The 17,093-nt window shown below is 43.7% G+C and overlaps 1 protein-coding gene and 1 pseudogene across 1 annotated transcript; one reads left to right on the top strand and one right to left on the bottom strand.

Moving 5' to 3' along the window:
* Positions 1 to 4,928: 4,928 nt before the first annotated feature.
* On the bottom strand, positions 4,929 to 12,530 carry NYX (nyctalopin). The gene is made up of 2 exons (XM_027963107.3): positions 12,506 to 12,530; positions 4,929 to 8,475 (listed from the first exon to the last, which is right to left on the bottom strand). Exons 1-2 carry the CDS (start codon positions 12,528 to 12,530, stop codon positions 7,061 to 7,063), a joined length of 1,440 nt encoding a protein of 479 aa, XP_027818908.2. The 3' UTR covers positions 4,929 to 7,060.
* Positions 12,531 to 15,450: 2,920 nt separating this feature from the next.
* LOC101105136 (large ribosomal subunit protein eL32-like) lies at positions 15,451 to 15,913 on the top strand (annotated as a pseudogene).
* The last annotated feature ends 1,180 nt before the right edge of the window (positions 15,914 to 17,093 follow it).

The following is a 17,093-nucleotide window of genomic DNA, read 5'->3' as shown; positions in this document are numbered from 1 at the left end:
CAGCACCAACATCCTCTTTTGTCTTTAGCTGAAGATGGTATTTAAGGTGAGGGCTTTGGCCATTTTGGTGAGTTATTCAGTTCTCTGGGGTCTCTCCCATGTATACGTTTGCCAAACATTTGTTTGATTTTCTGCCATTAATCTATTTCTATGTCCTGTTCATCTCTGTTCTTTAGTTCTTCTAGGTCTTTGGTAAACATGTCTTGCATCTTCTCCATTCTTTTTCCGACATCGTGGATCATCTTCACTATCATTATTCTAAATTCTTTTTCTGAAGAACTGATACCTTTAAATGTTGACTCTTCCAATCCATGTACAGTGTGTCTTGTTTAGGTCTTCGGTCCTTTCATCAGCATTTCATAGAGATGCTGTATATGTTTTGTTACATGTATATGTTAAGCATTTGGAGTGATTGTAAATGGTATTTTTTTAAAATTTCTGTTTCTATGTGTTCATTGCTTATGGGGACTTCCCTGGCAGTCCAATGGTAAAGATTCTGTGCTTCCACTGCAGGGGCCACAGGTTTGATCCTTGGTCAGGGAACTAAGATCCCACATGCCACTCGGTGTGGCCAAAAAAAAAAAGAAAAAGAAAAAGAAATATGAATGATTTTTGTGTATTGATCGTGTTCCCTGTGATCTTACTGAATATACTTTTTAGTTCTAGGAATTTGGGACATATTATTTGGAATTTGCTATGTAGAAAATTATATCATTTGCAAATAAGGGCAGTTTTCTTTCTTTCAAATATATAGGTCTTTTTGTTCTTTTTCTTAACTCATGACTCTAGCTAGAATTTCCAGTATTATGGTGAATAGAAGTGGCAAGAGTGGACATCATCCGTGTGTTGCTGACTTTATGGGAAGACATTCAGTCCTTCACCAGTAAGTATGATATTAGCTGCAGATTTCTTCTAAATGCTTATTTCTCAAGTTCAGATCATTCTCCTCTATTTCTAACTTGCTAAGTCTTTTTATCATGAATGGATATTGGATTTTGCCAAATGCTTTTTCTGTACCAACTAGCATGATTATATGATTTTCTTCAGTTTGTTGATTTGTTAGATTACATTGATTTTCAAAGGTCCAAGCAGCCTTACATACCTGGAGTAAATTCCAGTTGGTCGTGGCATACAATTCTTTTGGAATCTTTTTTTAAGTCATTTCTTCTGAACTTCAATGACTAGCTCCAGAATAGAAAAGTTTCCACAGGTGAAAAATGTCACATCAAATCTAGACGCAGGGGAGTTTACTGTGGGTCTGGAGCATAAAGATTTGGATTCAAAACTTTTCCCCAGTACAATATTGTAAAGTAATTAGCCTCCAATTAAAATAAATGTTTAAATTTAAAAAAAACTTCCAAGTTACTTCTAACATTATCTAAACCTTAGTTTCTAAATACATCTGTAAAACAGGGATAAGAATGCCTGAATGAGAGAATTTGATGATCAGACACTGACTCTGACACATAATAGACAGTCAATAATGGTACCCATTTGAATTCCACAGCAACAAGCATTTGGAATAGAATTAGAAACAGCTTATAAAGGCAGTTATATATAATATTAGGACTAGGACATTGAGGTGACATTGCAGGATTTCCCTAAATGATCAGGATCTCAATCTTTTACCCTTGGGGTTGTTTTTCATCTTATTGGATGCTTTAATAATAGATATCACTGTGAGACACCAAGAGGGTCTTTCAAAGGCATTCACATTATTAGTTATTAACTTATTAAATGAAACAACCATTAATGCTCTGTGGGCCTCTACAGAACCTCACTGTAGGAGCCGCACACCCATTAGCCACCTGGTTTTTGCACATACCACTTCACCCTGCCTCTTCAAGTCCATCAAAGAGCACCTCAATTCTACCTTCTAATTGCCCAGGTGCTCTTCGAAATGCCCAATCTTGCTTCTTTTGATCTAAGTCTTTTAAACAGGGAATAAATAAGGCTAGTCTACTTTTTAGTGATGATGCAAGAAAATAAATTGGCTGAGAAAATTAATCAACAAAATAGTCCTGTGCTTTACTTTCAACCCCATGCTCTTTGAAAACATATAAGGAATCAAAGTGATCTATGACAGTGGCTTTCAAATATTCACGATTGTGACCCCCAGTGAGAGTACATTTTTATACTGGGCTCCAGTATACACATACACAGATATAACTGAAGCAAAAATTTCATGAAATAATGCCTTCCTTAATATCTGAGATGCTTGCTGAAATTTCCCAAAATACCTTGTCACTATTATTTTTTCTAATATTTACGTATTTGGCTGTGTTGGGTCTTAGCTGCAGCACTCAGGGTGTGTGTTACAGAAACGCGGGATCTTTCCTTATGGTACACAGATTCTCTAGTTGTGGCACTCAGGCTCAGTAGTTGCAGTGCACCAGCTTAGTTGTGCTGCAGCATGTGGGATCTTAGTTCCCCCACCCTTAGTTCCCACATCCCCTGCATTGCAAGGCAGATTCTTAACCACTGGACCAACAGGGAAGTCCCATGTTACTATTATTTCTTAATGCTGGTTGCCACTACCAATGCCATGACCCACTAATGGATCCTGAGCGAGCCACAAGTGGGCCTCAGCCTCAAGGTCATATATGGCAGACAGAACTCCCACTAGGCCACTGGGAACCACAGTGGTGGCTCTCCATGGGCCTCCCTGCAGGTTGGTGTTTCACTCAGTCTGGTTATGAACAAAAACTCTTTTTCTCCTTTCAGAAGCACAGTAGTAAAAGTCAGCAACATTTCAAGGGAACTCCCTTGAAAAGTGCAAATGTTTGTCTAAGTGCTTCTAAATTTTCTGTGCCTGGAACATAAATAGAAGGAACATAAGCAACATTCATTCAGCCACTGAAGTCGGCCAGGCTCACTGTGGAGGGGCCGTTTCACTCCAGCTTTGTACCCCAGGCCTCAGGTAGACAGATACCAAAGAGCTCTAAGACAAGAAGTTGCCTGTGACTCCTCCAATCAGCTCCTCCCCTGTGAGTGTGTGCATGCGTGGAAGACAGGGAGCAGAGATCGAGTTACTGCTGACACTTAAAACACAAAAATGCCTCTGGGATAATCTTCCTCTGCTCTATGAAGCTATGGGGCCAAGTGCAAATGGAAAGGCAGGACACACTCCTCGCTCTTGGGGGAACCTGAATAGTCTCAGAGCAGGAAATGAAGAGTCCTATTTGATAACAGAAAAAGGGAGTATCTTTCAAGATAAAAGAAACTTTGGTTATACATGTAACACTTTAAAAGGAGGACGATTTCTGTATTTTTTTGTCAGCTGTGTCACCCCATCTCCCCGATGTTGGTGTTCTTTGGAGAGAAATATGACTTTATTTGGTGCAACTTTTGGGGACTTCCCTGGTGGTCCAGCGGTTAAGACTCTGCTTCCATTACAGGAGGCATGGGTTCAATTCCTGGTTGGGGAAGTAAAAGCTCATATCCCACATGCCATGTGTCATGGCCAAGAAAGAAAAAATACTTGCAGTATTTTGTGCAAGTTTAAGCTAACTGGTGTTCCCGGAAGTGTTTGTTCATTTGGAACACTGAACTTCAGTTTTCAGGACCTATGGAGCTGGGATAAGGAAGGGACCGCCCAGCAAGCAGGCGTGCAGGCTGAGGATCGAACTTGACTGACCCCTTTGGCTCTGATGGACCCCTGGAAATTCAAGCTTCTGGGGGTTTTAATACTGGCGTGGAAAACATTTGTTTAAGGGGTAAATATGAACCTCCTGTCTATATTTTCTCTCCCCTTTCTTGAAAGAACCAATACAGTGAGGCGACAGCATTCCTATAGGCTAAAGCAAACCCTGTCTTCAAAGCCTAGTTAGGGTGCTGGAAGGAGAGAAAGCCTGGGGCTAGTGACTCACTCACCAGATTGCCCCCTCAAGCCTCTATTTCTTCCGACAATTCTGAGCAGTCCAGACTTGATCCTATCAGGGGAGCTGCCTGGAGTCTCTACTGCTTTGGAGTATTGCCAGTGTTCACCAATATTCCCAGTTCTCCCCTTTCTGGGCACATGGGGAAACCATACTTCCCTGCCTTGTTAAAGTGCAGTTGTGTGACATTTTTGGCCAGTAAAAAGTGAGAAACAAAAGGTGTCACATCTGGGTGGAAGCATTTTGGAGCAATGATTCTCCCAAGCTTGCTTTCTCCATTGTAGCAAATCCCAGGGCCCAAGTTTGAATGACAATGTCCTCAAATGGCAGATCCTTCTTCAGCCTTGGTCCCTGAGTGGCTACAATACACAGAGCCCCCCTAATAAGTTCATGTTGGACATGTAGCATGACCAAGAAATAACCCTCAGTCAGCCACCAAGGTTGGGGGTTGTTTGTTACCAGAGCATAACGTGGTCCATCCTGACGGGCACATGGATTTGCTTAGCATAACCCATAGGACCTTAACATTTCTCAAGGTACTAATTAGCCAATGATGGGGTGAGAAGCTTACTGAACTCCAAACTGGGAACTCTCCATTCTCCTTTCTCTCATGAGAGCTCATAATGGCCACAATTCGCTGGGAACTCGTTCCAGGCAGCTCTGGATCTGTTTGGCAGTAAGGAACTCCCACGTTCCCAGAATTCTACTGGGCTGGATAGCTCTATAAAAATCTGTCTCCCTGGAGGCTATTTCAGCGCTTATACTTGTTCAGAAACATTCAGCCAAACAAATGTTCATTAAACAGCTCACCACCTAACCACCAGGCAGAACTGGAGCAGCATTTTGAAGCTGACTCTCAGGAACCCACCCCGAATGAAAAGATGGACATTCCTCCCAAGGCAGCACATTGTTCCTCAGAAACGCAGGCTGCTGTGGATGCACATGGTTACCCAATGCAGAGATCTCGCCTCCGGGATTCTCGTGATCCTCACTCAGTTACCATGGCCACAACACACGGTTTGAACAAACAACACTTCTGACCTCATCTGGTTCTCACATTTCAAAAGTAAGACATTTGGAGAACGAATTTATTTTGAAACCTTAAAAATCAACTGATGAATTAAGAATTTTGAGTACTGTGATCAAATGAATACAAGCCACAACCTAAGAACCTCATTTTCCACCCACATGAAAAACGACTGCCTAAAAAATCATTTTGACAACTGCAGAAATTTCTATATAGAGTCTATTTTAAATAATAGTATTCTACCAGTGATAAAGTTCAGGACTGTGATAGTGCCATTGTGGATAAGAGAAAGTCCTTGTTCTTAGGAAATACACATTGAGGTATGTATAGGTAAAGGGGCATGATGTTCACAACTAACTCAAACTGTTTGTGAGAAATGATAATAACAAAGAGAGAGACAAAACAAATACAATGTTAGCAAATGAGAAACCTAGGTGAAAGGCTGAAGTGTTCATTCTATTATTCTTGCAACTTTTCTGTAGGTTTCAGAGTTTTCCAAAGAAAATGTTTAAAAAGAACCATGTGTGTTCCAGATTAGTGACTTTCAAACTTTTTTAACAATAAACCACAATATAAATTGTATGCAGCAATCCAGACACACATACACACACATATAAAATCTGAACAAATGCATACAGATTAAAAGTTCCACAAAGTAATACTTATTACACATGATGCTCTGTGACTTTTTGATTATACCTTATTTTTTTAAATGCCAGCTGAGACCCATTGAGCTAATAACCACTAACAGTCACAATCCATCTGAACACTCCTGCCCTCAGTGGTGCTTTCTGCAACATTTCTAATACCTCGTGTTACCTGGAGACACAGAAGAAGCACTATGGCCTTGAAGAACACAGCTCTGTGCACCCTGAATCCATGTGGGCTTTGAAAACCCAGCCCTTCAAATACAGAGAGAGGACATTAAGATTAGAGACTACCAGAGTGTCACAAAGGCAGTCATCATTACACATGTGTGAAGAATGACTTGAGCACATACTTGAGACACACAGCCCCTGCTCTGGCATTCAGGCCTGGGAGCTTACAGTTGGCCACCTTGCACCCTGGAAAATCTTTCAGCACTCCCTTCCCAGCTACCGGCTGCCACCTTTTCTCTGAGCCCTGAAGTGCGAAGCTCACGATAATTCCCATACCTAAGGGGATCTTCCAAGCTGGAGACTCCCTGCTCCGCTAATATAGCATCTCTGTGTCTTTCCAAAACACAAAGCAAAGAGGATTTTGTGGCCTCCTTGGGAGAGTCACAACGCATGTCTGCATATGAAAGACCCTTGAAAAGTCCTGCAGATGAGAAACCTGTTTAATCTTTTTTTTTTTTTAACCTTAAGATTTTACAAATATATTTGTCCAGACAATACCCCTCCTCTTTTTTTCCCTACCCTGCCCTAAAGTTCTTTTGCAGCTAAGGCCACCCCTGGGATTAAGTGCAGAGTAAGTGAAATGAATCTGTTTTAAACACCTCCTGACACATCTGGGACCAGAGGAACCACCTCCACTACCTTGGGTCTAATTTCCTTTCCCACTGGCCTTCTGTCCTACCCATTTTCCTGGACCCTAGTGTCCCCAGGCTCCTGGAGGAGGGGGAGGAGGGTTGTACTAGAAAACAAAGGGATTGGACTTAATGGTTGCCCCACCAGGAGAATTGGCACAGTTTTTAGTACTTAGCGAATGGATTAACTGGCGTGCTGCAGTCCATGGGGTCGCAAAGAGTCGGACACGACTGAGCGACTGAACTGAACTGAACTGAATGGATTAACTCTAATTCAGGCATGCAGATCCAGTTTCCTAGAAGATGGGGGTGGGGAGGGGCAGGGGTGGAGTTCTGTAGCCACAGAAACTTCCAATTCCTACTCTTCTCACCAGAGGGCACCTGTTCATTGTTGCTTCTCTTTTTCAACTGATGCTCATGTGACAGGAGCAGAAATCCATAAACCCCCCTCTCCTGAACAGGGTATTTCCCACGGTCCTCCTCTTCCCAGGTCACCTCTGATGGCAGACTGGTCCTTCCATCCTTGGCTGAAACTTTCACTCCCTGCCCCCATCCTGTGCCCCTCTCCCCACCAGCCACCATCCAGCCCAGTTAACAACCTCCCCTCCGCCCCGCCAAGGTAGTCAGGGCCACCCTGGTGTGGCACAGTCAGTCCCTCTGGAGGACAAACAGCACGTGCTGGGCCACGCTGAGCAGGAGACCAGAGCCCATGAGAAACGGGGTCTTGTGGCCCGAGCCGCCTACCCCGAGGGAGGGAAGGCTATCAGACAGCGAGGTGTTGACCGGTCCCTCCTTGGTGGTATTGGCCACCTCCTCCACCGGGGCCCTCGGGGCCAACAGCTTGGAGAGGAGGCTGCTGAACCTGCTCACTGTGGTGGCCGCCGGCTCAGGGGATGGGCCGGGACTGGAAGCTGTGAGGTTCAGCTCGTCAGGGTCCACACAGAAGCCTTCAGAGGAGCGCCCGAAGGCCACCTGGCGGAGGTCAAGGCCAGCCACGGAGCCCGGGGAGGCGCAGGGCACGTCGGCGGTGCGCCCGAAGCTCTCCATCCAGTCCCGCAGCCACTCCAGGCGGCAGTCGCAGCGCCACGGGTTGCGGAAGAGGAAGAGGCGGCCCAGGAAGAAACCGGGCTGGAAGGCGGCCCAGGCAAGCACGGTGAGGTGGTTGCCGTTGAGATGCAGGGCCAGGAGGCCCGAGAGGTTCTGGAAGGCGCCCTCCTCCACGAAGGCGATGCGGTTGCGGTCCAGGTAGAGTAGCTCGAGCTCAGCCAGCTCGGCAAACCAGGCGCGCAGCACGCGGCCCAGCGCGTTGCCGCCCAGGTTGAGCGTGCGCAGGCGGCGGAGGCCGAGGAAGGCATCGGCCGGCAGCGCGGCCAGCAGGTTGTCGTTGAGCAGCAAGTGTTCCAGGGCGCTGCAGTCGCGGAAGGCGCCGCCGTGCACGGCGCGCACGCGGTTGCCCTGCAGGCTGAGCGAGCGCAGGCGGCGCAGGCCCAGCAGCGAGCTGGAGGCCACGGCCTCGATGCGGCTGCGCTCCAGGTGCGCATGCGTCAGGTTGGCCAGGCCGCGCAGCGCGCCGGGCACGCGGCGGAACAGGTTGTCGAAGGCGGCGAGCTCGCGCAGGGCGGGCAGCTCGGCCAGAAGGCGCTCGGGCACGCTGAAGAGGCGGCAGACTGTCAGGTCGAGGCGGCGCAGGCGGCCGAGAGCGGTGAAGGTGCGCGCGTGCAAGTAGCGCAGGTCGCCGTTGTGCGCCAGGCTCAGCTCGGCCAGGCGCGGCAGGCCCTTGAAGGCGCCGGGCGTGATAAAGGACAGGTTGTTGTGGCGCAGCGACAGGCGGCGCAGCGACGGCAGCGTGCCGAAGGCCCGCTCGCCCAGGAAGCGCAGGCCGTTGCGGTCCAGGTCGATGGAGGCCGCCTGGCACGGGAACTCGGCCGGCACCCGCAGGAGGCCCGCGCGGTCGCAGCGCACGGAGCAGCGGCGCTCCACGCTGCTGCAGACGCAGGCAGCCGGGCAGGCGTTCACGCAGGTGTCCTCCGCAGCCCGGGCGCTGGGCAGACCGAGGACCATCGCTGATGGGGACAGGGCGGGGAGGAAGAAGAAAAGACAGAAAAGGCAACTGTCAGCCACAGGATCTCCCTAGGTTGGAACCTATCCCTCTGCGTGGCAGGATGCGGCCATCCACCGAGTTCTCAAACGTCCTGCGCGGCACTCGTTCCACCTTCCAGACCTTCCTCAGGTTTTCCCACTCATCATGTCCTTTCCCTTGGCTTTCCAGTTCTGTTCATCAGCAAAACTCAACTGGAATCCGGCACCTGACCCCATCCTATCCACCCTTCTCCTGCCTGTATGATCGCTTGTGCTCTCCTAGAATAGGGCCCAGAAGGCTCGTTATCTGCATTCATAGACGGACCTGAACAGCATCACTGTGGCCTCTGCTCTAGTCTTGTGCTGCGCAATCCCTAGCCCCCAGCCACACTTGCCTGTTGAGCATTTGAAATGTGACTAGTCTGAACTGAGGTGTGCTCAAAGTGAAAAACACACCAGATCCCAAACAGTAGCAAAAGAAGGTATTTTAAACATTTTTTTTTTCTTTTTGGTCACACTGGGAGACGTGCAGGATCTCTGTTCCCTGACCAAGGACTGATCTGTGCTCCCTGCAACTGGAAGTACGGAGTCTTAACCACTAGACCACCAGGGAAGTCCCAAAAAAATTATTTTAAATATCTCATCAATTTTTATATTGGTTACATGTTGAAATGATATTTTAGATATATTGGCCTAGCTAAAATATTAAAATTAATAGCAGTGGTTTCTTTTTACCTTTTTTATTGGCCTGCTTAGAGAATTTAAACATGTGTGGCTTGCATTATATTTCTATTGGTGCTGCTATAGTCCCTCCCACCATAAGAATTCAATTCCTGAAAACCCCTACTGAGTAAATTAAGCCTCATGAAGAAGGGAGAATTAGGGACTTCCCTGGTGTTCCCACTGCAGGGGGCATGGGTTTGATCCCTGGTGGGGGAACTAAGACCCCACATGTGATACAGCAAGGTCAAAAAAGCGGGGGTGGACAATTAGGGAATAGGTTGGGAAAACCTATCAATCATTTTTTTTCCTCTAACGGTCACTATAAGTAAGCCGTAAGGACAGCACACTAAATAAATTATCATCTCACACATCTCAAAAAGTACTTATGAACACTGTGTGGTTAACTTCCATTCACCAGCCTTTGTTCTCTAGAGCCTTTTTTGCACATTACAGGAAAGGACTGGCACTTATAAATTAATTTTGTTCTCAGCATTTGAATGGAAGATCAGCTACAGACTTCCAAAGCCCGCCAGGTGGCTCGCCCCCTGCAGGAAAGCAGAGTGGCATGGCCTGCTTCCGTGTGGTAGCCAGAAGACCCAAGCCTCATCTTGAGTTCCAGTGGAAAAGGCAGCATGGAGGATGCACAAGTTTTATTCTCTGGACAGGAACAGCTAGCAAGTGGGCTCTGCTCCATCTGAAATTCTTGCAAGAGGAACAAAGGTACCCAGATGTAAAACCTGACCACTGTTATTCAGAATTTCTACCTGTCCTCAGCAGAATTCCCCAATTCCTAGCAAACACCCTGACTTACCACGCAGTCTCTGCCACTGTGTACACATGACCCTGCTTTGCCTAACCAGGCCTTTGTGGGAACCTGAAGGTGTGGCCACACAAGGAGTGTGTCGATCTGCTTGCTGCTGCCTCTGTAGCTTTGCTCAGCTTCCAGCTGTCTTTTCAGTACATCTGTTATGGACACTCGTGTTTTTCTCAGCTGCCAGGAAGGGGATTCAGCCCTGTGAGACTTGGCTAGAGAACACTCAGCCCTTTGAGCAGCCCTTGAGTTGTACCCTGTAGCTAGTTCAACATTCTAATGTTCCAGAGACTTTGCTTTCCCTTCTCCCAAAGAAGTGTGAACTAGGCACCAAAGTTCCAGCAAGGTTCTTGGACCCTGTGCTGGACTTGGCTGTAAACAGGGCAGCAGCTGGGCGGGACAGACACCCTGTTAGAGAGACAGAGCCAAGAATACAACCTTAACTCCAGGCGTTGGCTGGACAGAGGCCGAACCTTTTTCTATTAACTCTTCCAACTGGGTCAAGCAGAGGCATCAGGTTTCTTTACAAAGAGTCCTTCATTCTACTCTCTTCTCCTTTCTAATTAAGGGAAGTGGACTCTCAACCATATGACTCATGTTTCTACTCCACAATAGATAATATTGTTCCAAGCACACTGTATGGCTCAGTAAATATTTGCAGAATTAAATGGAATTGATGCCTTCGTCTGTAACAATTCCTGCTTGGGAATGTCATTTATTTTTAAAACTTTGTCAAAGAATTCATTGGATTATGACAGACAGGATATATTCAATTTGTTTGTATAACACAAGAGATCAAATTTTTGGCTGTTTTGCTGCCAATTTTTTTTAATACATGCAAAAGGTGGAGGTGAAGCATTTTATTATATATCCTTTTTACCTTGTATATTTTGAGCCATGTGAATGTATTACCTATTTCACAAAATAAAAATTTTTTTAACTTTAAACACTCAAGATGATGTCACTATTAAAGACCTGTTTTCAACCTCTGAAACTTTGATAGCCATTATGAACAATAACTGATTTACTGGATTATTTAGTGAAGTTTAAACTAAATCAAGTAAATTCTTAGACAACCAAACTCCAGTATGGGTTTACCCAACATGAAGGCTAAGTGTATGCCTAGTGATCCAGAAAAACAGGGCACCAAAACAAAACTTTATAAAATAGTAACATAGGGACTTCTGATGGTCCAATGGTAAAGACCCTATGCTTCCACTACTGGGGGCTTGGGCTTGATCTCTGGTTAGGGAACTGAGATCCCCATATGATGCGCAGTGCAGCCAATAAATTAATTATTAAAAATAATAGCCAATGCAGGAGACATGGGTTCCATCCCTGGGTTGGAAAGATCCCTGGAGGAGGAAATGGCAACCTGATCCAGTTTACTTGCCTGGAGAATCCCATGGACAGAGGAGCCTGGCAGGCCACAGGCCATGGGGTCTCAAAAGAATCAGAAACAACTTAGCAACTAAACAACAACAACAAAAATAGTAACATAGTTGGGCAAGTTCTGCTTGCAATAATGGCAGGGTAGCTTGTATCAGACTAACATTCCTGCTGATTGCTAGTGTCAACTCTGGAAAAATATTTTTAAGAAATCATTTGAAATGGAAATCAACTATACTTGAATGGGAAAGGAAAAATCATTTGAAGGCACTTTTGGAAACAAACCTAAACAGGTGGCCAGAGGAGATAGGACCCTTAAATGAAGAGAAGCAAACTGGGTGAGAAGCACATCTAACTGGCTTTTCCTCTCAGGGCATTTTCAAGTCCACCCTGCACATGGGCATGCATGCTAAGTCACTTCAGTCGTGTCCAACTCTTTATGACACTATGGAAAGCCCACCAGGCTCCTCTGTCCTTGGATTCTCCAGGCAAGAATATCAAAGTGGGTTGCCATGCCCTCCTCCAGGGGATCTTCCTAACTCAGGGATCGAACCCTCACCTCTTATGTCTCCTGCATTCGCAGGCAGGTTCTTTACCACTAGTGCCACTTGGTAAGTCTACTTGCTTGGCAGTAGAGCTCAAGCAGAAAGCAAGAGTCTTACTGGGCTGAGAAATTAAGAGGTCGGAGTGTATAGCAGCAGCAGTGGCCTGAGGAAGGAAACCATGAGAACGAGGGAGCCACAAAAGAGGTGCCAGAAAATTGGCACACAAACTCGCCTCACTTAGATACTTATTTGAGTCCTCAAGTGTGTGGGGGGGAGATGACTCCAAGGAGCCAAGAATGGAAGGCCAAAAGCATTAAACAGAGATTTCAGCAATTTCCCGGTAATGGGAAACAGATTAGAGTTCAAAGCCCACCAAGTTAGAAGGGCTTATAAAATACTTCGAGCTTTCCATTGAAACCCCAGAGGGTCACACCTTAGGAATAAAGACCATTTCCCAGGGCAAAGGGGAAAACTAAACTAGGCCTTCCCTAACAAAGACTGAAACCAAGCTTCCCATGGATCAAGGGGATCTGCCAGTAGTTTAACCAAATGCCAGAAGAAAATTCAGCATACTTCAAAGGAAGATAAGAGAATGCTGAGTTTCTGTAACTACTATCTACAATATCTGCCATACATCAAATACTACTAGATATGTGAAGAAGCTCCTCTGTCCAAAATGGACAAATCTAGTAGTATTTGACGTAAAGCAGATTTGTAGATAGTAGTTATAGAAACTAGATTCTCAGGAGCCTGGCAAGCCACAGTCCATGGGGTTGCAAAAGAGTCAGACAAGACTTACTAACTAAACAAGATTGTTAAAACAAGATGCGAAGAAGCAGCCAAACATGACATTTCTCAAGAGGAAAAAATACAGTCAACAGCAGCAGACACAGTGACAGCCCCGGCATTGAAATTACAAAACAAGGATTTATTATAAATGTTAAGGAATTTATAGGAAAAGATGGGTATAATGGATGAAGACATGAGGAATGTGAATTTTAGAAGAGGTATGGATCAATTATATATATTTTTTAAAAAGAGGTATGGAAACTATGAAAATGAACTTAATAGAAATCTTAGTACTGAAATAATTCCATATCTAAAATTTTTTTTAAAAAAATCATTGAATAAGAAAAACAGTAGAATAGATACAGAATATTCATGAATTTGAAAGAAGTCAAAATAAATTACCCAAAATGAAGCTCAGAGACAAAAAAAAAAAGATTGGAAAAAATATCACAGCCTCGATGACCTGTGGGACAATATCAAGCAATTAGACTAACATGCATGTATTTGGAGTCCCAGAGGAGGAAAGAGAATATGGCAGAAAAATAATTGAAGACAGTTTCCAAAATTTGATTAAAAACACAAAGCTCAGCAAACTCCTAACTAATATCACACACACACAAACACATTTATCTAGGCACATCACAATCAAACTGCTGAAAACCAAAGTAGAGAGAAAATTCTTCAAGGCATCCAGAGAAAAAAGACATATTACATAGAAAAACATCAATTTAAAAATGATGCCTGACTAATCGGCAACAAAGGAGCCATAATACAATAACATGATATCCTTTTTTTCATAAACCAGGAATGAAATGCATCTTAATTAAGTTATTCAACAATTTCAAAGTTTGCATTTGGAACCATTCACAGAGGGTTTTTTAAGCTATTAATTTCACACAAGGCAAGGAAGATGTGTCTAGACAAATGTTCTTTAAAGGAAGTATCTTAAAACCTTTTCTGAAATGGCTATATATACTCTTGTGCCCAAACATAAAATATCTTTTAAACTGCTGAAAGAAAAGCAAAATCTGGCAACCTAGAATTCTATATCCAATGGAAATATCTTCAAAAATGAAGTAAAATAGAGATGCTTTCAGGTTAACAAAATCTGAGAAAATGCATCTCCAGCAGATCTTCTGCAGAGCAAGAAATGAAGACATTCTTTAGCTTGAGGGAAAATGACACTAGATGAAAGTGAGATCCACAGGAAGGAATGAAGAGTCATGGAAATGCAAATATGCCACTAAATATGAAAGACTACTCTCCTCTCACCTTAATTGCTTAACAGACAAGTCACTGTTGAAAACAAAAATATCAATGTAATAATATGTAATAAAATATGAAATGAAACATTTACATATGTTTCATAAGTAAATGAAAAATATGACCATAGCATAAAGAATGAGAAGGGAGGTACCCTCAATTGTACTCTCCTAAGGGTCTTACGTTAGACATGAAACTGTATAAGGTTTATTCAAAGTAGACCATGATACAGACATGATGTAAGGGATAGCACCACCAAAATACTTGCCTAGGCCACAGAAACCATGCTGCAAGCCCACCTGGGTGCTGACTGCCTCTTGACACTTTTTAAAACGGGCATTGCAACGGTGGTGTGGATTCCATCAATTAAATGGAGAATGGGGAAGCAAAGGTTTTCCCCAAAACCTTTAATGTGGGTTTTTGTTTGGGGTGGGTTTTTCCCCCAGCTCTGGAGTTTTACTTTTAAAATCTTAAATGATATACTGCAGGCCTCAGGGATAACAGGCAATAAGCTGGTGAAGAACCAATGGAAAAGTGTTCAAAAACTCCCATGTTAGCTCACAGGCATCTGAATGTATGTCTGTGGCCCACAGAGAAGGCTGGAGAAGAGCTAGGGGATGCTGTGTCAGCTACTGCAGCCTTAAAGTTGATATCTCTTTGGACTTTAAAATTGTTCCCATGTAGCTTATTTCATTTTTGTTTAATCAAATAGACAAGAGAGTTTTTCCATGCCAGGGGAGGTGGGGACAGTAGAGCATGATAAATTAAAGATGTATATTGCAACTCCTAGAAAATAAGAAAGAATACTGACTCCTACCTCACAGCATACACAAAAACTCATTTTAGATGGACCATAGATCTCAACGTAAAAGCTAAAATTATAAAGCTTCTTGAAGATAACACAGAAGAATATCTCTGTGACCTCGTCGTAGGTAAAGATTTCTTAGGGGAAAAAAAAAGCATAACCCATAAAAGAAAAAAGTAGTAAATTAGAGACATCAAAATTTAAAACTTCTGCTCTTTGAAAGATACTGTCAAGAAAACAAAAAACAAGCACAGACTGTGAGAAAAGATATTTAAGGTATATTTATATATATCCTTTGTATATATCTCATAAATGACCTGTATTCAGCATTTGTAAAGAACTCTCAAAACTTAATAAGAAAATAGGCAATAAATTATAATTTATTAAATAATATTTAAATAAATATAACTTTATAAATAATATTAAATAATAAAGTATAATAAATCACCCAATTAATAAATGGGCAAAATAATAGATGAAACAGTACCAAAAAAAGATATACAGGAGACAAAGACATGAAAAGATGGTCAACATCATTAGTTGTTAGGGAAATGCATGTTAAAATAGTCACCTATTGCTCTCTCTTCCTCAGTGTGCTGCCTATAGAGGTTGCAGGTAGCTCTTACTCAGCATCATGGCCGCCTTCAGACCCCTCCTGAAGCCCAAGATCACCCAAAAGGGGACCAAAAGGTTAATCCAGCACCAGTCAGAACAATATGTCAAAATTAAGCAGAACTGGCGGAAACCGAGAGGCATTAACAACAGGGTGCGCAGGAGATTCAAAGGCCAGACCTTGATGCCCAGCATCAGTTACTAGAGCAACAAGAAAACAAGGCACATGCTGCCCAGTGGCTTCGGGAAGCACCTCATCCACAATGTCAAGGAGCTCGAAGTACTGCTGATGGACAAAAACTCTTACTGTGCTGAGACTGCTCACAATGCCTTCTCCAGGAACCACAAGGCCATTGTGAAAAGAGCAGCCCAGCTGGCTGTCAGAGTCACCAATCCCAACACCAGCTTGCACGGTGAAGAAAATGAATAGACAGCTGGTGTGCACATTTTGTTTGTGCTAATAAAATCATAAAACTCAGAAGAAAAAAAAAAACAGTTACCTATTAGAATGACTAAAATTAGAAAGACTGACCATACAAAGTGTTGGAAAGCCTATATAACTATACCTCTCTTATACTGCTGGTGGGAATGTCAAATGGTGTGGCAGTTTTTTTAAAAGTTAAACATACACCTGCTTTATGATCAGTTCATTCTACTTGTAGGGAAGTAAAAGCACATGTTCATACAAAAGGCTTGAGCATGAATGTTCACAGCAGCTTTATCCATAATAACTCAAAGCTGGAAACAACAAAACACCCATCAAAAGTTGAATGGGTAAATAAATTATGATATATGCATACAGTGGAATACTACTCGGTGATTAAAAGATTATTGATATATGCAACATGGATGATCCTCAAAATAATTCTGCTGAGTAGAAAGAAGCCAGACAAAAATGAGTACGTACTATATGATTCCATTTACAAAATATTTTAGAAACTACAAATTGGTATATAGTAACAGAAAGATTAGTGATTGCCTGGGGATGGGTGGGAAGGCACGGAGGGGCAGAAGGGAAGGATTATAAAAGGGCATGAATTCGATGGGTGATGGATATGGGATATATTCATTTTCTCAGTTGTGCTGATAGTTTCACAAGGATATACCTTCAGTTCTGTACAGTCGCTCAGTCGTGTCCAGCTGTTTGCGACCCCATGAATTGCAGCACGCCAGGCCTCCCTGTCCATCACCAACTCCTGGAGTTCACTCAGACTCGCGTCCATCGAGCCAGTGATGCCATCAAGCCATCTCATCCTGGGTCGTCCCCTTCTCCTCCTGCCCCCAATCCCTCCCAGCATCAGAGTCTTTTCCAATGAGTCAACTCTTCACATGAGGTGGCCAAAGTACTGGAGTTTCAGCTTTAGCATCATTCCTTCCAAAGGAATCCCAGGGTTGATCTCCTTCAGAATGGACTGGTTGGATCTCCTTGTAGTCCAAGGGACTCTCAAGGGTCTTCTCCAACACCACAGTTCAAAAGGGAAGTGCAAATTAAAATTACAATCAGATTCCCTACACACTCACTAGAATGGGTGACAACCCTAAATAGTGGTAAGGATGTAGAGCAATGGGATTCTCTTACATCATTGATGACATTGGAAAATATAGTTCAATGACTTAGGCAATTTTTGACAGTATCTAGTAAAGCTAAAGATATGGCTGTGATTC

Source organism: Ovis aries, chromosome X, assembly GCF_016772045.2.
Source record: "Ovis aries strain OAR_USU_Benz2616 breed Rambouillet chromosome X, ARS-UI_Ramb_v3.0, whole genome shotgun sequence".
NCBI classification, from domain to species: Eukaryota; Metazoa; Chordata; class Mammalia; order Artiodactyla; family Bovidae; genus Ovis; species Ovis aries.
This window is presented reverse-complemented; position numbering and strand designations above follow the sequence as displayed.